The 24563-nt window shown below is 41.1% G+C and overlaps 1 protein-coding gene across 3 annotated transcripts in view; it reads left to right on the top strand.

The window, feature by feature from the left end:
- The window catches only part of HEATR6 (HEAT repeat containing 6), a 40672-nt gene extending 16426 nt beyond the window's left edge, over positions 1 to 24246 (top strand). For all 3 annotated transcript variants that reach the window (XM_047757245.1, XM_047757246.1, XM_047757247.1), the window contains 11 exons: positions 4823 to 5029; positions 5402 to 5501; positions 11690 to 12045; positions 13613 to 13735; positions 14095 to 14181; positions 16431 to 16565; positions 17664 to 17786; positions 18475 to 18599; positions 19644 to 19740; positions 20795 to 20999; positions 23235 to 24246. In XM_047757245.1, coding sequence (XP_047613201.1) covers positions 4823 to 5029; positions 5402 to 5501; positions 11690 to 12045; positions 13613 to 13735; positions 14095 to 14181; positions 16431 to 16565; positions 17664 to 17786; positions 18475 to 18599; positions 19644 to 19740; positions 20795 to 20999; positions 23235 to 23806 — 2130 coding nt within the window. In that variant the 3' untranslated portion in view covers positions 23807 to 24246. The remainder of the gene's footprint in view (positions 1 to 4822; positions 5030 to 5401; positions 5502 to 11689; positions 12046 to 13612; positions 13736 to 14094; positions 14182 to 16430; positions 16566 to 17663; positions 17787 to 18474; positions 18600 to 19643; positions 19741 to 20794; positions 21000 to 23234) is intronic.
- The last annotated feature ends 317 nt before the right edge of the window (positions 24247 to 24563 follow it).

Genomic DNA, 24563 nt, shown 5'->3' with positions numbered 1-24563 from the left:
TTCTTCTGTACAGCAAGGTGACCCAGTCACACACATACATATATACATTCTTTTTCTTACATTATCATGCTCCATCATAAGTGATTAGATATAGTTCCCAGTGTTAGGCAGCAGGATCTCATTGCTTATCCATTTCAAAGGCAATGGTTTGCATCTATTAACCCCAAATTCCCAGTCCATCTTACTCCTTCCCCCTCCCTCTTGGCAACCACAAGTATGTTCTCCATGTCCATGATTTTCTTTTCTGTGGAAAAGTTCATTTGTGCCATATATTAAATTCCAGATAAGTAATATCATGTGGTATTTATCTTTCTCTGACTTAATTCACTTAGTATGAGAGTCTCTAGTTGATCCATGTTGCTGCAAATGACATTATTTTGTTCTTTTTATGGCTGAGTAGTATTCCATTGTGTATATATACCACATCTTCTTAATCTGGTCATCTGTTGATGGATGTTTAGGTTGTTTCCATGTCTTGGCTATTGTGAATAGAGCTGCACTGAACATACCAGTGCATGTGTCTTTTTCAAGGAAAGTTTTGTGCAGATAATGTGCCCAAGAGTGGGATTGCTGGGTCATATGGTAGTTCTATATTTAGTTTTCTAAGGTACCTCCATAATGTTTTCCGTAGTGGTTGTACCAACTAATCATCATTTTTAAAAAAGATTTTTAAAAGAACAAAGTAATGGTTAAAATTTTTCAGTTTAGTGTAATGGTAAGTGAAATGATTATATTCAGTAGATTTTTAGCAGATACTAGATTTAGAAGGATGTAAATAAGTGTTGTGATATGGGCCCAGCACGTTTCCGCTGTGCAACTCTGCTAATGCCTAAGTGTTGTGATAATTGTCCATAATGGGCTTTGGTGCACACCTTGTGAGCCAAGGCCCATGCTAGAAGAAAGTGTCTTGTAGATGATGTCAGCGAGAGAGGCTTTTTAGAAAGACTTCTAGAAAATTATGTGCAAAAATTACAGTTACTGGTTCATGTAGCAGCATTCTGGATTGATCAGAGCTAGGTTAAAAGTTGCCACCACGTATAAAACTGGTCATCTTCTCAGGGGCTCATTGAGTATGGAGTTGGATAGTTTGAAGTTTCTCTTCACCAGGATGGAAAAGACAAGGCAACAGTAGTGTATCCCCTTATTGGAGTGCACAGTGATGATGATTTTCAGTTCATGGCAGCTCTGATATGACCTATGGTAAATTCAGTTGGAAACACAATCATCAGTAATATACTCAGAAATTCCCCAGAGAGAAATGGACGGAAGGCAAGGTGATTGGACTACTCTATTCAAAACACCCACAATGACAGAGATTACTTTTAGGAAACAGGAATGTAAAATGCTAGAACGGTTCACTGAGAAGGAGAAACACTTAGAAATTTCACTAGGTTTTAGTGGTGGAGGTACTTGGGAAATCGTCATCTGTTTACATGCTGGAAATGTGCTTCAGAAAGCACATCCTGTGTTTGCAGGCAGCATGGAGCAGTCAGTATAACAACACAACTAATTTGAGTTTCTTCCATATGATTTACTCAGGTGCTACAAAGGTATATTGTGGGTACATAACGGCAAGGCTTGATCTAAGGGATAGATAGACTGCAGGGCAGACCTTCCTCTTGGTACCTTGAGAATTAACCACATTTTCAGATTCCATGATGATTATTTTTTTATCGAGCTATGAAATGTGGAAACAAATCAAAATCTGGATAATAGATAGCATAACTAGGGAAGGGAATAAAGGGTTGAAATTTTTAACTATCATAGAATGGTAGGAAATCAGGTTTTCTCTTATATGGCCAACCAAGAACAGGTGACCCTTGCTTGAATGTCTCAGATCTAGAGACCTTGACACATTATTCACATGGCTCCACCTAAAAGGCACCCAGCTTTGGGGTTGTGATTAAGTGAAATTAACCCTGAACATATGTGAAGAATAATTAGTACTTGGATAAAACCGAAGACAAGCACTGCCAGGTACCTTGCATTGAAACCCCAGCAGTACCCACTTCCAGCAGTGACCTCTTTATCACACTCCCAGGAATATTCTGAGACCAAACATACACCAAAAAGGAAAAAATAAAGATTGAATGAGCCACCTCAGCAAAACTTTCTACTATATTCTTAAGTAGCAAAAAAAGGAAAAGTGCTTTCTTATTTCATTACCTTGAGCAAGCCTTTGGGCTGAATGAGGTAGAGCTACCCTCTAGTGAAACTGAGCACACTGATGTTGATAAGATTAAGAAACCTTTCATCCACCATTGTAAATACTCAAACAGTAAAAACTTAAAATGAGCTCTCTAGAGAGCTGCACCTCTTATGGTTTGCCATAAATCAGGAATTTTCTGCTGGAAGTGCTGATTATTAGAATGTAAACAATATGTAATTTTTTTTTTTTTAGGGCCACACCCATGGCATATAGAAGTTCCCAGGCTAGGGGTCAAATTGAAGCTGCAGCTGCTGGCTTATGCCACAGCCACAGCAATGCTAGATCTGAGCCACGTCTGCAACCTACACCACAGCTCATGGCAACACTCGATCTTTAACCCACTGAGCGAGGGCAGGGATTGAACCTGCATCCTCATGGATACTAGTTGGGTTCGTTAGTACTGAGTCCCAATGGGAACTCTAGCAATATATAGAAAATTGATATAAGAATAAATGAAGTGGAATCTGGGCCTGATTTAGTGCCATAAATAGTATTTTTATAACAACAAAGATTCATTAAATATCATTTAGAGGAAATAAATCAGAACCATGAGAAGTATAACTTGATATAGTATCATATTTCCATAAAGATTTTATACCTTGACAGTAAAAAAGAACTGCTTTCATTGAGATTCCTTTTGTTTTTCATCTGTGATAGTCATGAATGCCTTTTCTCTCTTAGGGTACCAAAGTTAATCGAGCTGAAAATTTTTTACTTTTGAGTATTCATTTTTTTCTACATCTTGGCTCTTAATTTTATTTGGTTTGTGAGCTGCTAGAATTGTGATATTTAATTATGTTCTAAATAAATGAGGGTTTACCATAACATCTGCCTTTTTCAGTTAAGATCAGCTAGCCGTCTAATCAGAGGTTGGTGGACTATGGCCTATGAACCAGATCTGGCCCACTACCTGTTTTGGTATGACCCATGAGCTAAACATGTTTTTTATGCTTTTAAGTGTTTTTTTCTTAATCAGAAGTAATATTTTATGATATGTAAAAAGTACATGAAATTGACATTTCACTGTCCGTAAGTAAAATTTTATTTCAACACAGTCACATTTAATTTCTTTATACAGTATCTATGCTAACGTAGCAGAGTTGAATGGTTGCAACAAAGACCCGTGGCCTGCAAAGTCGAAAAAAGTAAGATTTAGTATATATGGGTCACTTTGCTGTACAGCAGAAATTGACACAACATTGTAAATCAACTATAATTTTAAAAATAAAATTTGGGAGTTCCCTGGTGGCTCAATGGGTTAAAGGCCTGGCATTGTCACTGCTGTGGCATAGGTTTGATCCTTGGCTTAGGAACTTCTGCATGCGGCAGACATGGCCAAAAAAAAATTAGACACACACACACACAAATAAAATTTGTACTACTGGCCCTTTACAGAAAAGGTTTGCTAGCCCCTGATCTAACTACTTCTTGGATCAACTGATTTGTGCAAGAGCATGGCCAACTTCCTGACCTAAGTGTTTTTGCTTAATTACAAAAAATCAAGCCATACTACAATATATATACTATATATATTATACTGTACTATAAAGTTCTCAAAACAATAATATTTAGTTTTTTGTTTGGATTCCACTCTACAAACATCTTGTAGAAATGATTTATTTCTTGATTACTTGGAGATACAGTTGGTGATTTTTCATATCCATCTAAGATTTGCTTCGTATTGAGTAAATGTTTAGATTACATTCCATAGTGTAAGTTCCTTACTTTTTAAAAATCTGACTGAAAGATTTAATTGGCATTTTTGGGTGAACTGGCCAAAGAGGGTACAGTATTATTTCGTAAGTCCTGCATTTATCACCTATATTTCATTTTGGTTAAATTGGCTTTTTTTCTTTTCATTTCTTTTATGATTTTTTAATACCCCAAAATCATCATGGTACCAATTGAAAGTAATCTTTTAATCTTATAAAGAAAACATAGATGCAGTGGCACTTTTCCTGTCATACACAGCAGTCCATTGATAAAGGTGCAGGTATTTCCCTTTCCATCCATAGGGTTATATTTAATAGTATTTCTTTGATTAGCAAAGATTCTTATTCAGGTAGGGTTATTTCCTATACCTAAGAATGTTCCTAAAAGTTGGGTCATTAATAGTGCCTGCCAAGCTGAGTATGTGCAAGGTTCCTCATATCCTATTTCATTAACCTTGAGCGCTCATGGATGCTTCAGGGTGGACTGTAAATCAGAATGTCCTCAGGAACTGTGATATGAAACAGACTCTAGGTGTGTGTATTTTTTTTCTACCCCTCAGGCTGTTTAATTCTCTTTTCAGTTGATGTTATGCTTGAATAACCTAGGCCTCTCATCTTTATTTTCAGGTTTTTATACTATGGTGTAGCTTAGACTTATTCCTTACAGTAAGAAAACCTAACAGGAATGTGATTTAAGGTTTTTTTGGTTTTTTAAAAGTGTAGGGGTAGGGGTGTGAGTGACTTAGTTCACAGCTACTTTTAGGACCTGATAATCTGATTGCCTTCATTCTTCTTAATTAAAATGATCCTAAATACTTTTAAAATAAAAAATATATATAGGAAGAAGGAGATTCAACTTCTGATTTTTAACTAACTAATGTGCATTATCCTGAAATTTCAGACCCGTGCCTGTGCCCTGCAAGTTTTATCTGCCATCTTAGAAGGCTCAAAGCAGTTTCTTTCCATTGCCGAAGATACCAGTGACCACAGAAGGGCTTTTACTCCCTTTTCTGTAATGGTTGCTTCCAGCATTAAAGAGTTGCACAGATGTCTTTTGTTAGCTTTGGTGGCTGAATCATCCTCACAGACCCTCACTCAGATAATTAAGGTAAATGTGCCAAGTTAGCGTGAGTTCCAGAGGCAGTTTCTCTGTTTAAATTTGTGTAATGTTTATATTGCCCCAGAGTAAGAATATAACTAAGTAGTGATTTTAATTAAAGATATACTATTTGGAAGTCTGTTGCTACTTGTCTGATCATACCTACAATCTCTGTATGTCCAAATAAATGATTTCCTTAAAATACTCCTTTATCTTTAGTATTAAGCTGTACCAATGAGATTACAGTGCTATTCCTGGGAGTGGGGGGTGCTTATTTTTCATATTAAGTAGACTTTTGTTTTTTAATTAAATGCTCTAAAATTTTATCTCTATGCTGTGGCTCAGTCAGGCCCATTGAACTATGCTTTTTGTGTTTTGCAGTGCCTTGCAAACTTAGTATCAAATTCACCTTATAATCGTTTGAAACTCAGCCTGCTGACCAAAGTCTGGAACCAGATAAAGCCTTATATCCGCCACAAAGGTTGGTGATAGTTTAAAACTGATTGCTTTTTTGTATCAACCAAATCTAGATAATTAGTTTAAAAATATTCAGAGCATTTTTATAGCTCTAAGATATCTCTGTTTATTCTCGTCAGGGTTTGGTGAGAACTATTGCTAGAACCTCACTTTTGACCCCTCAAGCCCAAGGAGGCACCACTGGAAAGACGTGACCTGGAGAATTAACTGTAAAGTTTAATGCCTCTTCAATGCATCAGTGCAGTGAGCAGAGTATCCCTTTAGAATTAGGATTGAGTGAAGGATTTGGGGTCCCGCTCTAGTGTGAAATAATTCATACCCTTTAGATATAGGTAGAGGATGGATGGCCAGTCAGATAGACAGACATCATCCTCTTTTGGGAAAGAAAAAGTGGAATATCAAACTTAACGTCTTTTAACATTATCTCCTCTAAAGTTGGAATAAAATTCCAGAACCTCAAATCACCGCTAACTAGTCTTATTTCCTGACACTCCCTCATATAATATGTACGTGCTTACCTGTAGAACATTTGTTTTCCTTTTGTTTGTGAGCTTCTGGATCAGACCACATTCTGATAAGTTGAGTTTTTAGTTAGAATAGTAGAACTTGAAGGAGGCCTGGATTTTTTTTTTTTTGTCTTTTTGCCATTTCTTGGGCTGCTCCTGCAGCATATGGAGGTTCCCAGGCTAGAGGTCCAGTCGGAGCTGTAGCTGCTGGCCTACACCACAGCCACAGCAACGCTGGATCCTTAACCCACTGAGGAAGGCCAGGGATCAAACCTGCAACCTCATGGTTCCTAGTCAGATTCGTTAACCACTGTGCCACAACGGGAACTCCGGGTTTCCCTTTTCTTTACATACTTGCCAACATTTTTTGTTTCTTATCTTTTTGATGATGGCCATTCTGACAGCTGTGAGGTGATAGCTCATTGTGCTTTTGATTTGCGTTTCCCTAATGATTAGTGATGTGGAGCATCTTCTTAGGCGTTTGTTGGCCATTTGTATGTTTTTTTGGAGAAATGACTATTCAGGCCCTCTGCCCATTTTTAATGGGATTGTTTAGTTTTTTTGCTATTGAGTTGTATGATTTCTTTATATTATTTGCATATTAATCTCTTATTGGATATATCATTCGAAAATACCTTCTACCATTCAGTAAATTGCCTTTTTATTTTATTGATTTCCCTTACTATGTGAAAGTTTTTTAGCTTGATGTAGTTCTACTTATTTATTTTTGCTTTTTCTTTCCCTTGCCTGAGGAGACAAATCCCAAATAATGCTCCTAATACTGACATCAGAGTGTGCTGGAGTTCCCTCTATGGCACAGAAGGTTAAGAATCCGACTGCAACGGCTCAGGTTGCTGCAGAGGTATGGGTTCAATCCCTGGCCCAGCACAGTGGATTAAAGGATCTGGCATTGCTACAGCTACAGCATATGTGCAGCCATTTAAAAAAAAAAAAAAGTATACTGTCTGCTTTCTTCTAGGTATTTTATGGTTTCAGGTCTTACATTTAAGTCTTTAATCCATTTTTAGTTTATGTTTGTATGTGATATAAGAAAGTGGTCCAGTTTCATTGTTTACATGTATCTGTCCAGGCTTCCCAACACCGTTTATTGAAGGGGCTCTTTTCCCCATTGCATATTCTTGCCTCCTTTGTCGTCGATAAATTGACCACATAAGAGTGGGTTTATTTCTGGGCTCTCTCTTCTCTTCCATTGATCTATGTGTCTGGTTTTTGTGCCCATACCACATTGTTTTGATTACTATAGCTTTGTAGTATAGTTTGAAATCAGGGTATATGCTAACTCCAGCTTTGTTCTTTTTTTCTCAAGATTACTTTGGCTACTCAGGTGTTTTTATGGTTTTGTACAAAGTTTAGGATTATTTGTTCTAGTTCTCTGAAAAATGCCGTGAGTGTTTTGTGGGGTTTTTTTTGGTCTTTTTGCCATTTCTTGGGCCACTCCTGCGGCATATGGAGGTTCCTAGGCTAGGGGTCTAATCGAAGCTGTAGCCGCCAGCCTACGCCAGAGCCACAGCAATGCGGGATCCAAGCCACGTCTGCAACCTACACCACAGCTCATGGCAACGCCGGATCGTTAACCCACTGAGCAAGGGCAGGGATCGAACCCACAACCTCATGGTTCCTAGTCGGATTTTTTAACCACTCTGCCACGACGGGAACTCCCGTGAGTGTCTTTATTGGGACTGCATCGAACCTGTAGATTGCTGTGGGTAGTATGGACATTTTAACAATTTTAATTATTCCAATCCACAAGCATGGTATATCTTTCCATTTATTTGTGTTGTCTTCAGTTTCATCAATGTCTCATAGTTTTTAGAATATAGGTCTTTCACCTCCTTGATTAAATTTATTCCTAGGTGGGTTTTTTTTGATGCAATTATAAACGGCATTGTTTTAATTTCTCTTTCTGATGGGTTGTTATTAGTGAATAGAAATGCTGCAGATTTCTGTATATTAATTTTGTACAACTTCACTGAGCTGATTTATTAGTTCTAATAGTTTTTTTGGTGGAGTCTTCAGGGTTTTAGTATCATGACATGTGTATACTATATGACATGTATAGTATCTTGTCATATATAAAGAGTGACAGTTTTGGAGTTCCCATCGTGGCGCAGTGGTTAACAAATCCGACTAGGAACCATGAGGTTGCGGGTTCGGTCCCTGCCCTTGCTCAGTGGGTTAACGATCCGGCGTTGCCGTGAGCTGTGGTGTAGGTTGCAGACGCAGCTCGGATCCCACGTTGCTGTGGCTCTGGTGTAGGCCAGTGGCTACAGCTCCGATTGGACCCCTAGCCTGGGAACCTCCATATGCCGCGGGAGCGGCCCAAGAAATAGCAACAACAACAACAACAAAAAAGACAAAAGACAAAAAAAAAGAGTGACAGTTTTACTTCTTCCTTTCCAATTTGGATGACTTTTCTTTTTCTTGTCTGCTGTGTCTCAGACTCCTCATACTATGTTGGATTTAAGTGGCAAGAGTGGGTATCCTTGTCTTGTCCCTGACCTTAGAGGACATGCTTTCAGCTTTTAACTGTTGAGTTTATTAGCTGTGGGTTGTCATATATGACCTTTATTATGTTGAGGTATGTTCCTCTGTATCTACTTTATTGAGAGTTTTTTATTGTAAGAGGATGTTGAATTTTGTCAGAAGCTTTTTCTGCATCTATTGAGATGATATATGATTTTTACCCTTTTTTTTAATGTGGTGCATTAGGTTAATTGATTTGCAGGTATTGTACCATCCTTGCATCCCTGGGATAAATCTCACTTGATTACATTGTATGATCCTTTTAATGTATTGTTGAATTTGATTGAGGATTTTTCTATCTGTGTTCATCAGGGATATTGGCCTGTAATTTTCTTTGTAGTGTTTTTAAGTGGTTTTGCTATCATTTTAATGCTTGCCCCATAAATGAATTTGGAAGCATTATTTCCTTTTCAGTTTTTTGGAATAGTTTGAGAAGAATTGGTATTAAGTCTTCTTTAAATGTTTAGTAGAATTCATCTCTGAAGCCATCTGGTCCTGGACTTTTGTTTTGGTGGAGTTTTTTTTATTTTTGATTTGATTTCATTACTAGTATTTGGTCTATTCGGATTTTTTATTTCATTCTTGAAAGAGTGTATGTTTTTAGAAATTTTTTCTAGTCCAGTTTATTGGTTTGTAACCATTTGCAGTAATCTCTTATGATCTTTTGTATTTCTGTGATGTCAGTTATAACTTATTTCTGATTTTATTAATTTTATTTATTTTATTTTATTGATGCCTTCTATTTTTCTTGATGAGCCTGAAGGTTTATTGATTTTGTTTATCTTTTCAAAGAACCAACTTTTAGTTTCATGGATGTTTTCTGCTATCTTCTTAGTATCTATTTCTTTTTTTCTTCTTTTTCTTTTTCTTTTTCTTCTTAGGGCTGCATCTACAGTTTCTGGGCTAGGAGTTGAATCGGAGCCACAGCTGCTAGCTATGCCACAGCCACAGCAATGCCAGATCTGAGCTGCATCTTTGACTCTTGCCACAGCTTGCAGCCATGCTAGATCCTTAACCCACTGAATGAGGCCAGGGATCGAACTGCATCCTCATGGACACTAGTCAGGTTCTTAACCCACTGAGCCACAATGGGAACTCCTTAGTATCTATTTCATTTATTTCCACTCTAATTTTCTCTTTCTTCCTACTTTTAGTTTTGTTTTTCTGTTTTTAGTTTTTTTAGGTAAAAGGTAAGATTACTTGAGATTTTTCTTGTTTCCTAAGGTAGACCTGTACTGCTATGAATTTCCCTCTTAGAACTGCCTTTGCCTGTGTTCTATAGATTTTTAAATGCTGTGTTTACATTTTCATTTGTCTGAAGATATATTTAGATTTCCACTATGATTTTTTTCACTGACTTCTTGGTTGTTTAGTAGCATGTTGTTTAGACTCCACTTGTTTGTGTCTTTTCTGTTTTGTTTTTTTTTTCTTTTTTTTTCCTTGTAGTTGACTTCTAGTCTCATAGGCTGTGGCCTGCAAAGATGCTTGATACAATTTCAGTCTACTTAAATTTATTGAGACTTGTTTTGTGGCCTAACATGTGATCTCTCCTGGAGGATGTTCCATGTGCACTTGAAAAGACTGTGTATCCTGCTGTTTTAGGGTGGAATGTAGTATAATGTGTCACTTAAGGCCAGTGTTTCCTTACTGATTTTCTATTTGGATAATCTATCCATTGATATATGTGCAGTGTTAAAGTTTCCCCTGATTACCAGGGCCAGGTGCTCCAGGATTGTTCCCCATGAGGGTTGCTTGTGCCCTTCTGTTGTAGCTGGGCTGGGCTTTCTGCAAGTGTGCTAGTGTAGGGGGCTGGCTCCCACCATAGCTGGCTCTAAGTGGGGACCACATTAGACTAGCATTGGCTGGATAGAGTCCTCAGGTGGACCCAAGGTAGGATATGTGGTACAGTGGAGTCAGAAATGGTGCCTGCCAGTGCCTGGCCAGCTAGGTAGAAAGGGAGCCAAAGAAAAAAAAAATTTAAGTAGCACTTGCCATCTTCTTAGTATGCAGAGAAGGCTCCAACAGATCCCTGCCCCTCTCAGGCTCAAGGCTTAAAATTAGTCACTGAATCTCCTTCATTTGTGATCAGGTGCTTTTCAAACTGCTGTCACTGCACTAGGACCTGGAGCAAGTGGGTTTTGTGTACATCCTTTTAGAGTGGATTCTGCATTCTCTACAGCTCTCTGGCTCTCTCTTAGATATAAGTCCCACTGGTTTTCAAAGCTAGATGTTATGGGGGCTCATCTTCTTGGTGCAGGTCCCCTAGGCTGCGGAGCCCAGTGTGGGATTCAGAGCCCTTGCTCCTCGGGAGGATGTGAGGCTGTGAAATTCCTCCTGCCTGTGTTTTCAGCACTCAGGGTGCCATGCCAGACCATGTCTCTGATCTTCCTGCTTGTCTCATTATGACTTTATCCTTAGTTATGGGAAATTTTTTTCTGCTAGAGTTGGGGTCATTCTCAGAGATAGTTGCTCTGTATTCAGTTGTTATTTTCCTGCATTTCCTGGGAGAAGATGAGCTCAGCATCTTCCTACTGTGCCATCTTGTCCTACCTCCTCACATTAGCCTTTTTGAATCTTGGGTAGTCCACCACCCTTTTTTTTTTTTTTCTTTATGATACTGATTTTGGAAGGGTCCAAGTCAGTTGTCTTCCAGATATCTTACTGTTGGATATTTTCTTTACAATGTTAACTTATACTTCTGTCCCATGTGTTTCCTATAAGTTGGAAGTTAGGGCTAGAGGTTTAATTAGATTCAGGTTAAAAGCAAGGAAGCCATAATTATTTATTTTATTTTATTTATTTTACTTTTTAGTGCTGCACCTATGGCATATGGAAGTTCCCAGGCTAGGGGTCAAATTGGAGATGCAGCTGCTGACCTACATACACCACAGCCGCAGCAAGGCGGGACCTGAGGTGCATCTTCTGCCTACACCGCAGCTCACGGTAATGCCAGATCCTTAACCCACTTTGCAAGGCCAGGGATCGAACCTGCATCTTCATGGATACTAGTCAGGTTCATAACCTGCTGAACCACAATGGGAACTCCCAGGGAAGCTGTAATTCTTCATTTCCTACAGTGATAATTATTATCCTTATGATAACTGTTCCCATGATGATAGGTTCTTACTGTTGCTGTTGACAGATGTTAATGTTCGTGTGTCAAGTCTGACACTCTTGGGAGCCATAGTGTCCACTCACGCACCTTTACCTGAAGTCCAGCTGCTTTTGCAACAGCCCTGTTCTTCTGGACTCAGCAATAGCAGTTCATCCACTCCGCTCTTCAGCCCTCCTGACTGGTGGAAGAAAGCCCCGGCAGGACCCTTTCTGGAGGAGGCATCGGTTAACACGCTGAAGGGCTCTTCTGAGCCCTGCTGGCTCATTCGCCTTTGCATTTCCATTGTTGTTCTACCCAAGGAGGATTCCTGTTCAGGTAGCGATGCTGGCTCTGCAGGAGGAAGCACCTATGAACCATTCCCCATGCGATTGGAGGCCTTACAGGTAGGAGGTTTCATTTCCTCATCTCTGAAGTAAAAGTAATCAGTCTTCCTTCATAGGGTGACTACTTCCTGAGGGGTAAGTCTGGCAATAATGTAAAACCAAGCCATGTGTCATTGGTGTTGATGGGAGTTATAGTTTAGGTGTGAATGCTTTGTTGGTTTGTTTGGGGGGTTAGGTGGAGGGGCTTGATTGTAAAATGTCAAATTTGTCCCTTTTTTTAATTTAATTGAATTGAATTTTATATATATATTTTTTTATTTCCCCAATACATGATTATTTTTTTTTCTACTGTACAGCATGGTGACCCAGTTACACATACATGTATACATTCTTTTTTCTCACATTATCATGCTCCATCATAAGTGAGTAGACATAGTTCTTAATGCTACATAGCAGGATCTCATTGCCAATCCATTCCAAAGGCAATATGTCCCTTTTTCTTACAAGCCATTTTAGTCACCTCAGGTATTGTATGGCAGGTGGGTATAATAGATTATATAATAATTCTGAAAGTATGCAATCAATCTTTGATTTCTGATCAGAAAGTTAAATGTTTAATTTTCTATAAACTTCTCTTTGGTTTTATTATCTGCGTAGACGCAACAAAATATTTGCCCCTTTAGAAGAAGAAAACCACTTTAGATTAAAACATTTGCTTTTTGGAGTTCCCGTCGTGGCTCAGTGGTTAATGAATCCGACTAGGAGCCATGAGGTTGTGGGTTCGATCCCTGGCCTTGCTCAGTGGGTTAAGGATTTGGCATTGCCGTGAGCTGTGGTGTAGGTTGCAGATGCAGCTCCGATTGGACCCCTAGCCTGGGAACCTCCATATGCCACGGAAGCAGCCCAAGAAATGGCAAAAAGACCAAAAAAAAAAAATTGCTTTTTCTATACTCAAATATGATCTAAGACACAGGTTGGGTCCTGGGGTCTGCTGTTAATTATCTGGTTAATATTAAACATGTCCTTTAGGGAGTTTCCATTGTGGCGCAGCGGAAACAAATCCAACCAGGAACCATGAGGTTACTGGTTTGATTCCTGGCCCCACTCAACGGGTTAAGGATCTGGTGTTGCCGTGCGCTATGGTATAGGTCACAGACTCAGCTCGGATCCCACGTTGCTGTGACTCTAGCATAGGCCAGCAGCTGCAGCTCGGATTTGACCCCTAGCCTGGGAACCGCCATATGCCGCGGGTGCTGCCCTGAAAAGACAAAAAAGACAAAATATGTCCTTTAAACCTCTTTAACATTTAACTTTTTCAGCCTCAGTTTCTTTAGCTGAAACATTCAATTAATATACCTACCTGGGAAAAATTTCCCAGGCTTAAATGAGGTAATATTGATAATGAAACACATTTTGTAAACTATAGACTTATCACCATACAATTATACAATATACTTAATTGATTTTACTCATTAAATAAAGACTGTGGTTGTTCTTCATTTCATTCTACATCAGATCTCAGCTACTTTTTGAGTATGAGTAATTTCTGAAATACTGAAACACTTTTCTGGATGTTATGATAGTCCTGCATGCAGGTTTTGGGGTTAATCCCCTATGTTCTTCACAGGTGTTGGCCCATCTGGCAAGGGGCTACTTTTCAACTACTCAAGTCTACTTGATGGAGCTTGGAGAGGTGATTTGCAAGTGCCTGGGAGAGGCAGATCCAGCTGTCCAGCTTCATGGAGCAAAGGTCATTTTCATTAAAAACCACGTGCTTTTTTCTTCTCTCCCTTTTACATTCTTCCCTCTGCTGCATGTCCATCACTTCTGTTTCTTCAGGAGGTTTCAGGTAGGGAAGTGATACATAGCTCATTTTTCAGCTGTACATATAAACCCAAAGAATATATTTGGGAGTAAATTAACAGTACATACCTGGTGATTTTGCTCCCGGAAAGAATGCCTCAGAGATAACAGTTACTGAGGAAAGAAAGAAAGTCAGTTGGAAATTATTTTTCCCCTTGATTTTAAGTTATCTCTAATGGAAGTGATTTTTTTACCTCAATAGTTCTAATACTCGTCTCTGATAATCTATTTCTCTTATTTTGGCAGCTTCTCGAAGAATTGGGTTCAGGCTTAATACAGCAGTATAAACCGGATTCTAACATAGCACCCAGTCAGAGAGTGCCAGTCGCCTTGGTAAGTCAGTGCATGTTCATGGTTTTCTTTTTTCTTAGTGCTTCAGTCAGTTTTATTTTGAGGCTCAGTGATAAAGTGAAGCAGAGAGTATGGTTTCTTCCAGTGTCAGACATTACGTTTTATAATCTAGGATAAATAGATTTTATTTGCATTTCAGCTTGCTCACAATTTGGTGGTAGGATTATGTGTAACACAGCCAGCAATGGAAGAACAGTTTTGTTTTGTTTGCACAAAACCTCAGCGTGCCTGAGAGGCAGACTAGAATGGTGGGAAGAGCCAGGGATTTAGAATCAGAAAGCGTGAGATTAAACCATCTAATGAGTACGGGATTAGGAGCATAGTTTCCTGTTGTAAAGAGGAATAAATATCCTTGACTTTTGGAAGACTGAATGAGATGTGAAGATGCTGGCAAATAGTAGGTGCTCAATGAGTGTTAATTCCCTTAACTCCCTCACTGCCAGGCCCCTCCCCCCATTATTCCCATTGAATCCTATAACCTTAGGTTGCTTGTATTGCATCACTGTGCCAGTTATTCTTTAGAGGAGGAACCCATCAAAAAAGCCTTGTATTTAGTGCCTGAAGCAGAGTAAAGACCACATTGGTGATGTGTTTGTCCTCTGCCCTCATGTTGCCTCTTCTTTTTCACTTCACAATTTCTGCCATCCTTGCAGTGAATTAAGAAATCTGTTGATGACCGATTAAATTATCCGAAACACTTGGCAGTTTAGAACCACATCTGCCATTTATTCCCTGACATAGTATCTGGGGGCCAGGAATTGAGGGCAGCTTAGCCGGTGGTCCTGGCTCAGGTCTCTCATGAGGTTGCGGACAGGAGGGTGGGGGTGCAGTCAGCCAGCCTTGATGGGAGCGGAGGATCGTCTTCCGAGGTGGCTTACTCACATCCCTTGCAAGTTTGTCCTCGCTGTTGGCTGCAGGCCTCACTCGGTTCCTCCCTGTGCAGGCCTCTCCAGAAGGCTGCCTGAGTGTTCCCTTGACATGGGAGCTGGCCTCCTCCACAGCAAGTGGGTGAAGAGAGAGAGCAAATCAGAGCTGCAGGGTGTTTGTAATCTGGCTTCGGGAGTTCCGCAGTGTCATTCCCACAGCCCCTGTTAGTTACACAGGCCAGCCCTAGTCAGCGTGGGAGGGGATGGCCTCCTGACTCTTAGGAGACGAGGATCACTGTGGGCCGTCTTGGACGCTGGCGAGCACACCTGCCCACACTCTTCTGGTTCGGGGTTAGTGGGATCTAGATTGAGTGTCCAGGAGCTAGGATTGTGGAGGCAAAAGAACTAGCATGTGGGTACATGGCAGAACTCAAGATAAATCCATGGGCAGGAAGTGAAAATACCAAAACAATTCCAGTCAGACTCGCACATGGACGTGAAAGCCCAGGGTTTTCCTAAAGCATGGAGAGGAGGCTGTTAAGGGTGCCCTGCAGATGCCAACCTGGAGGGGCTTCGAAGTGAGAGAATTCTTCAGAGTGCTTAAAACAAAGCCAGCCGTTCAATTTAAGAATCTCCAGTGTGCACCCAGCACTGTGCTAGGACCTTTTTACACACAGTCTTATATTTTATAATTGCACAAACTCTGCCTTGTTTTACCGAAGAGGAACCAAAGCTTAGGTTCAGGGACTGGCCCAAGGCTGCAGAGAGAAAGCGGCAGCTGAAGGACTCAACCCCAGCTCTGCCAGTGGATCCCATGCTCTTCGGACTCTTTGGCCTCTGGGCTGCCCTGGGGCCTGATCCCTGTGCCCACGAGGGAGCAGGCTGCCAGAGCCCTGGCTGGGTGTCAGTTGATCTGATTCTAGGCCAGCTCTGCTGCCTGCTAGCAAGTTACATTATCTCTTTGTGCCTTACGTGAAAATGGAGGTAATGATAGAGTCTTCATTTTGTTGGGCTGAAGACTGAAAAATGAGTTGATAATGTGTAAAGCACTTAGAGCAATGCCTGGCGTATGGGAACCTCTCTGACTGTGGTTACTACCCTCATCTTCATCTTCCTGCCCATCATTATTGTCACTGTCGCTGCCTCACTACTGCAGACTGTACTTTCCTGATGAATGAAGTGGAAGCATTTAATTATTTTGCGTTCTACAGTTCTTTTCATTGCTATAGAAGAAGAGGTAGTAAAAGCATTTACAGTAAGTTACTGCTTCAAGGATTCAGCACCGTGGTCATTTGTGGTAGTCTTAGTGTCAAGCTGGTTTCATGTTGTCTCCTGGGCTGCAACTGTAAGGTGCCCCTGTTCCAGGTGGTGATGTTCTGGACGATGATGCTGAATGGTCCTTTACCCAGAGCCCTGCAGAATTCAGAGCATCCGACTCTGCAGGCCAGCGCCTGTGATGCCCTGTCGTCCATCTTGCCAGAAGCCTTCAGCAATCTGCCGGTAACCTTGGGCGTATTTTCTTTTTTCTTTTTGTCTTTTTGCCTTTTCTACATGGAGGTTCCCAGGCTTTACATGGAGGTTCCCAGGCTTTACATGGAGGTTCCCAGGCTAGGGGTCCAATCGCAGCTGTAGCCACCGGCCTACACCAGAGCCACAGCCACTCGGGATCCAAGCCAAGTCTGCAACCTACACCACAGCTCACGGCAACGCCAGATCCTTAACCCACTGAGCCAGGCCAGGGACTGAACCCACAACCTCATGGTTCCTAGTCGGATTCGTTAACCACTGTGCCACGACGGGAACTCCGCTTGGGCGTATTTTCTCATCTTTAACTGGTGATGCTGAGCATGAGCGCTTGAGCGCTAGGCTTTGATGCTTTTTCATTTTGAACCAGTATTCCATACCATCTCTGAGGAAAAGGTGCTTGTTCTACTTGAGTGTGGGATGAGGGCCGTGGGGAACCACACTTAAATCTTAATGTCTTGGGAGAGCATTTCCCCCCTGTGCTTAGAAGGCAGGTGGGAGGAGTGAGAGTAGCAGAGGCTTTGAAATCAGATTTCAGAAAGAATTCAAGCCTAAAAGTTGGAAAGACTTGGTTTAAGTCCTAGCTTTTCCACTTTCTACCTCTTCGCTTATCTTAACTTCTCAAAAAATTAGTTTTATCACCTATAAAATGGGAATAATGTGAGTAATAACATGAAACATGAAAATATTTAGCTGGGTGCCCAGCACACATAGCATTCAAACTGCTGCTTCCTTAAGTCCTTAACAGCCTTTGCACCTGTTCTTATTTATATAAATCAGCTTTTATAAGGAAGGCAGCTTGACTGAAGTAGAAGAATGAAACCACCTGATTCACAGGATGGTCAAGGTTAAATGCAGTCTTGATGCTCTGTGTGCCCTGTGCCAAGCGGGTGCTCGGATGATAACTGGATCTGAGTTGAACCTTTGTTCTCTGCCAGGTTAGTGCTAAGGTCTCAGTTGTGTTCAGCTCCTGAATGTGAACTCAAACACAGACATGTCACAGTCAGTTGTCGAAGGCATTGACGTAGAGTTGTCTCATTTGCACTTTTCCTTGGCCAACCTTTCTCTTTGCAGAGTGACAGGCAGATCCTGTGCATCACGATGCTGCTGGGGCTGAATGACAGCAAGAACCGTTTAGTGAAAGCTGCGACCTCTCGGGCCCTGGGGGTCTACGTGCTTTTTCCCTGCCTCCGACAGGTCAGAGTGAGCCCATGTAGCTCTTCTGTGCCTCTTCATAGTCCATTTTATTATGCTTTTTGGTGGATGTAAATCTGAATTGGACAGTAAAGGAAACTAAATTGCTTTGTAGTCTGGTTTCCTTAATTGCTACTAAAATATGCTAATGCCTATAGTTCATTTACTAGTAATTACTTAGCACACTGCCCAGGACTCCAGGCCAATAAATTAAATTAATGGATAATTGAAAATAGTGGGACATTACCATATGATGATAATAATTTGGAAAGCTGATAAAGTTTTTACTAAGAGGAAATAAATATCTCCTTCACTCTTACTTGTGTCATTGAATCTTACTGAGAAGTGTGTACGTGAACAGGATGTGTTTTGGAAATATGTTTCATTGACAACATCTCTTCCTAAGGTGAAAATCAAGCTAAGCACGGAACCCATAGATGATTGTTACAGGCCAGGTTATAAGATGTTCCCAAGAGAAAAATCCGTAGGCTCCTCGGTGCATGGCCCATACCAGGATCCCCTGGGATTTTCATGAGTGTCCAAATTGTAGTATTTAAGAACAGTCAGTTGCCTAAGTAAATGAATTTTGATTTCCAAATAGAAATTTGTAGAATAAACTGCAAATAAATTTGGGAGTTTTCAAGATAGCATTGTGAACTTAAGTAACTTCAGTGTTTTGTTTATCTTATAGGATGTCATATTTGTTGCAGACACAGCAAATGCAATATTGATGTCACTTCAAGACAAGTCTCTTAACGTCCGGGCCAAAGCAGCCTGGTCCCTGGGCAACCTGACGGACACTCTGATTGTCAACATGTAGGTGACTCAGCTCATTTCCACTTGGTGACTTCTGAGGCTGTCCTAAGATGTTATCTTTGATTCCTACTGTAAAAGAATTAGTAGTAATTCCCCTGTATTATGTAGTCAGTCTTCCTGCTTTGTGGTGTTTTATATTCCTTCAAGTAATGTTAGTAAGCTTTTTAAATATACGTAAAAAATACTGTATGCTGATGTAAGTAATATATCCACATTATAGAAAATGTGGAAGATATAAAAGTGGAAAACCAAAACCTTAGTAATGGTTGCCTTACTTTTAACATATTGTATTTTTATTTTTTAAAATGATATATTCACATGTTAAAAAAAAAAAATTCAGACAGCACAAAGGTATATGCAGTGTAAAGCCCTTTCCCCCTAGTTTCCCTCCCGAGAGGCAACTGCTCTTATTCACATACAGGTATCTTGCTTTTTGTCTTATGTGTAAGCATTCTCTTGACTTCCACTGACTTTTTATAGATGATTATTTATTATTACACAGTCATCACTATGTGATGATTCATTTAATCATTCTCCTGTATTTGAACATTTATGTGCCTTGAACATTTTTGTTCATGAAGTCACCACTTTGAGATACTCTTTCTGGTTACAAACCTAAATGTGGACCTGTTGGGTCAAAAAGTATAAACTATAAATTTGTGGTAAATCTAAACAGATTTGTGTAGCTATTTTCCTAAAGGGTTGGGGTTTTTTGTTTTTTTTTCCCCTTCCTTTCAGGGCTGCAACTGAGGCATATGGAGGTTCCCAGGCTAGGGGTTGAATTGGAGCTGTAGCTGCCGGCCTACCTCACAGCCACAGCATCACAGGATCTGAGCCGCATCTGCAGCCCTCACCACAGCTACACCTGAGCAAGGCCAGGGGTTGAACCCGCATCCTCATGGATACCAGTTGGATTCATTTCCGCTGCACCAGGAAGGGAACTCCTAAAGTTTTTATAGTTACACTGAATGAATATATTTGCATATGTAGATATTTAAGTGGGTTTTACCTTTTAACATGCTTTGCCTGCTTTGGGTGGAACAGGGAAACACCAGACCCAAGTTTCCAAGAAGAGTTTTCTGGCCTCCTGCTCTTGAAGATGCTGCAGTCGGCTATAGAGGCATCCAAGGATAAAGACAAGGTAGAGCAACAGCAAAGCCTAGTCTTTCTCAGTTAGATACCTAGTGTATTATAGTTTTGTCCCATCAGATTTTTTCCCTGTTCAGAGATTAAGAGTATATTCAGGGTGTATAGGGTACACGCCACACTTGTGCAGTTTCTTTCCTGTCTCGTAAAACATCAGTGCCTTTTGTAAGACTACTCTGTGATATGTCTGTATAGCTATTTTTTTTCCAAAAATCTTTGAGTAGAATTGACAAGTTGGAAAGATAAGCAGCTTGGCTGTGAATATTCTGTTACTCTATTAAGTTGCAAAAGTGTGGACCTGGGCTTTAGGGTCAGACAGACATGGTTCAAATCCTGGCTTACCACCTGTAATAGCTGAGTGACCTTTGGTGCATTATTTAACTTCTCTGGAGGTGAGTCTCCTCATCTGTAACATGAGCATCATTACATATCCTCACTGGGCTTGAGGATGCCTTTTCTTATAGCACCTAGCACAGTACCTGACCCATACCAAGCGCTTGATTTAGTGCAATGGTTCTGAACACCTGGAAATCCCTCCTTCAGACTAATTCAATCAGAACTTCTGGGGTAGCACTTGGGAATTGTTTTTTAAAACAGAAAGCTCCCCCAGATGATTGTAGTATGCTGCAAAAGTTGAGACTCTAGTCAACTAGACTCTCAACAGCAGAAAAGTGTTGGGCTGGAATTATGAAACCTAGCTTCTCCTCCAAGCCATGCCGCAAACCAACAGTGTCCTCTTGCCCCTGGGCCTTACACACCATTTCTGTAAAACAAGAAAGATGGACCTCTCTGAAGTCCAGGGTAACACTGAAAAAATCAGAGCAAGGAGCTCTCTAGAAGCTCACCTCTCTGATGGCTCAGAATGTTAACCACACAAGTCCTTGCAGAGCTTTGAGAACTTGCACATTTACAGGCTGCATTTTTCATTATGTTGGGCCTCATGGATTTTTTTTAAGTTGAAATTAATACTTTCTGAAACATCTCTTTAACAAAACAGATTTCTAATTTAGAAAATTAGAACGTAACAGATTTTTTACATTTTATTCTAGGTAAAAAGCAATGCCGTCCGGGCCCTTGGAAATTTGCTTCATTTCCTGCAACCATCTCATATAGAAAAACCCAGATTTGCTGAAATTATTGAGGAGGCCATCCAGGCCCTAATTTCTACCATTCTAATTGAGGCTGCCATGAAAGTCCGATGGAATGCTTGTTATGCAGTGGGAAACGTATTTAAAAATCCCGCCCTTCCCTTAGGTAAGGATGTCCCCATCTTCTCTCTGGTGGAGACCCTCTTTGGACAGCAAACACCAGTCTACATGGATGTTTAAAATGTTTGCCACAGTATTGTTTATCGTGGTATTTTTGAAAATAGAAACATACTGACACCCTAGTTTAGAGGAATGGTGAGAGAAATTATGGTATATATATTCAAAAGGATATTTTGTTTCCATTTAAAAATAATTTACAAAGAGTCTTTGATAATCTGGGAAAATATTTCTGATGTTAAGCAAATTAAAATGGGATTTGAGGAGTTCCTGTCATGGCTCAATGGTAGTGAACTCCATTAGTATCCATGAGGACGCGGGTTTGATCCTGGCCTCCTCAGTGGGTTGAGGATCTGGCGTTGTCACAAGCTGTGGTGTAGGTCGCAGACACAGCTTGGATCTGGTGTGGCTGTGGCATAGTCTGGCAGTGCAGCTCTGATTCAACTCCTAGCTTGGGAAATTCCATACACTGTGGGTGCAGCCCTAAAAAGAACAACAACAAAAAAAATGGGATATGAAAATTGTTTCTACAATATAATTTCAATGAGTAGAAAAAAGATGAAAGGAAATTAGCCTTCTTATTAACAGTGATTGCGTCTGGATGCGACGATGAGTAGGATTTTTTTCTGCTTTTCTAAATGTTCTACAATGAGCATGTATTTTAACAATCAGGAAAAAAAGCAAAGGGAAGAACTGACATGGGGGAAAGAGGATATGGAAATCCCATATGAGCCCTTGGTACTGAAGTGGAATATTGCATATATGGAGGGATCTGCCTCTGAGAAATGACACACCATGAGCCTTGATACATCATCAGTGTCGACAGCTGCTTAAGGTGTCTGGATCGCAGCCTCCAAGTCCTGTTCACTTGAAAGGCCAGCATTTGCCTTGTATATTTGTCTGTAGTCCATTTACTTTTAATTGCGTAGCACACTGCCCAGGACCCCAGGCCAGTAAGTTTAAATCATTCGATAATTATGACAAGATTTGAAACATAAGGATGTGTTGTTCCCGAAGAGGTGAAACTATTCTGGGCCAGCAGAGCAGGCATCCAGTTGGGGAAATCTGGCTCAGCTCCCTTTCACTGCAAAGAGCATGCGGGTGGACCAGTCAGCTGGGAGACTGCAGATGTAGCCTTGTGGCTTTTTGCACTGAGGAAACAGCCTAAAGTGATATGTGGGGTTGGAGCTCTTTGAGCTGGGTATTTGCTGCCTGTCTTCAGAGGCAGCAGAGAAGTTGGGAAGGGCTGGGAAAGCGGGGGAAACTGTTCTACTGTTCCCTATCTTAGGAATAAGAGCTCCCAAATGGAGTGGGGAGTGGTAGCTCTGATGAGGAGTAAAGCTCACTGATTTCCTGGGGCCAACAGGAAGGGAGAGAAGAAAATCTGAGCATCATCTTTCCAAAATTAGAACATTGAGTGGTCAGTTAATCTGAGTGCTCTGCTTCCTAGTCACTGCACAGTATTTCCTTTTTCCTTGCAATGAGTGGCTTGCTTTGTCCAGAGCAGAGTCTAGATGCTAATCTGGGTGATGAAATATTCTTTTGCCGGTATGGTCAGTGCTGGACATACAGGTGTGCACTTTGCACACTGCTCAGAAACAGCCAACCCAGACCCTCCTCCTCCCACCAAGCCATACCTCTTCAGACCAGCATCTTCCCAGAGGAATCTCTTTCCAGGTCATCAAAGGCCCTGCTGAGAGCAGCAGAGGTCCTGAGCGCCTGGCAGGTTTATCTAGGGAAAGAGGGAGCTTTGAGCGTCAGAACTCAGCTGCTTACCTGGGATCCCAGTTTATCACTCACCACCCTGATCTTACAAGGTTATTGTGAGAATTAAATGAAAACATAAAATGACTAACTTGAGCACTTCTGTATATGCTTCTTTCTGCCCCTCTCCCTCTCCCCCTACTTTTTTTTTTTAATTTTAATTTTTGGCTTTTTAGGGCTACACCTATGGCATATGGGAGTTTCCAGGCTAAAGGGTCGAATCAGAGCTACCGCTGCCAGCCAACACCAGAGCCACAGCAACACGGGATCTGAGCCGTTCTGCCACCTATGCCACAACTCACAGCAACGCCGGATCGTTAACCCACTGAGCAAGGCCAGGGATCAAACCCGCAACCTCATGGTTCCTAGTCGGATTCTTTAACCACTGCGCCACAACGGGAACTCCACCCCACTTATTTTTAAGCCTTCATTTATTTTAATGACTGTGGATTCTTTCTAGGCACAGCACCATGGACCTCCCAGGCCTACAATGCCCTGACATCAGTTGTGACCTCATGCAAGAACTTCAAAGTGCGTATCAGATCTGCTGCTGCCCTTTCCATCCCAGGCAAGCGAGAGCACTATGGCTCTGTTGACCAGTATGCTCAGATCTGGAACGCATTGGTCACTGCTTTACAGAAGAGCGAAGATACCACAGACTTTTTGGAATTCAAGTACTGTGCCAGCCTACGGACCCAGATCTGCCAGGCGCTGCTTCACCTCTTGAGCGTGGCCAGCGCCTCAGACTTGTCCTGCATCAAAGAAACCCTTGAATTGAATGGGGACATGGTCCAGTCCTATATCCTACAGTTTTTAAAATCAGGAACAGAGAGAGATGACACCGGAGCACCCCCCAGCCCGCAGGAAAGAGACCAGATGGTCAGAACAGCCCTGGAGCACATCAGCAGTGTCCAGGCACTGGCTGGCGACACATCCAAAAGGGCCATCATGGGCTTTTTAGAAGATATCCTGACCGTTTATTTTGACTCATCTGGATCACAAGTAGCACTCCTAGGATTAACAAGTCGGTGAATATTCCACCAGGCTTTCCAGGTGTCACGTGGTAACAGGAAGACCTGCGCTTAAGCAGCAGATGTATGGGATTTAATCTTAGGGCTGGAAACAGTCCAGCCACTGACTTTTTAGAATGAGTTAGCTGCTATTTAAATTTTTCTCAAGGGCTCAGTTGCTTTAGAGAGTTAGCTGCTATTTAAATTTTTCTCAAGGGCTCAGTTGCTTTAGAGAGTGGTGTCACCGCTTTGGCCGTGATCATGGTTGTTGGAACCTCTGACCTGTGCAACCAGGAACCAGGGAGTTGGGTTGTCGTGTGGGCTGAGCAGACTGGAGGTTTGTGAAGGGTGTTTGGTCTCAGAAGAGTTTTCTTTTTAAAAGCAAAAGGATTTAGGAATTAGAATGTTGTATATTGTATCTCTGGGAATTGTTGTTCTTTTATAATAAACAATGTAAAGCAGTGTGCTCGTAATCTACTGTTTTTATCAAGTTGCATTTACAGAAAGCTGCGATTGGAGCCGTAACATCAACTTCTATCTGAATTTGCTGAGTGTGGTCCTGTATGTTCAATTTATGGTTGTTTTGCTACCTTTGAATTTAAAAAAGGATTATTTGATTAATTTAGATGATACCAAGAGGAGTTTTTAATTTTATTTATTTATTTTTTCTTTTTGGCTGCACTCTTAGCCTGTGGAAGTTCCGGCGCCAAGGATCAAAGCTGCACCACAGCAGTGACCTAAGCTGCTACATAGTGACAATGCTAGATCCTTAACCTATT

The sequence above is a fragment of the Phacochoerus africanus genome, chromosome 14 (genome assembly GCF_016906955.1).
Source record: "Phacochoerus africanus isolate WHEZ1 chromosome 14, ROS_Pafr_v1, whole genome shotgun sequence".
NCBI classification, from domain to species: domain Eukaryota; kingdom Metazoa; phylum Chordata; class Mammalia; order Artiodactyla; family Suidae; genus Phacochoerus; species Phacochoerus africanus.
This window is presented reverse-complemented; position numbering and strand designations above follow the sequence as displayed.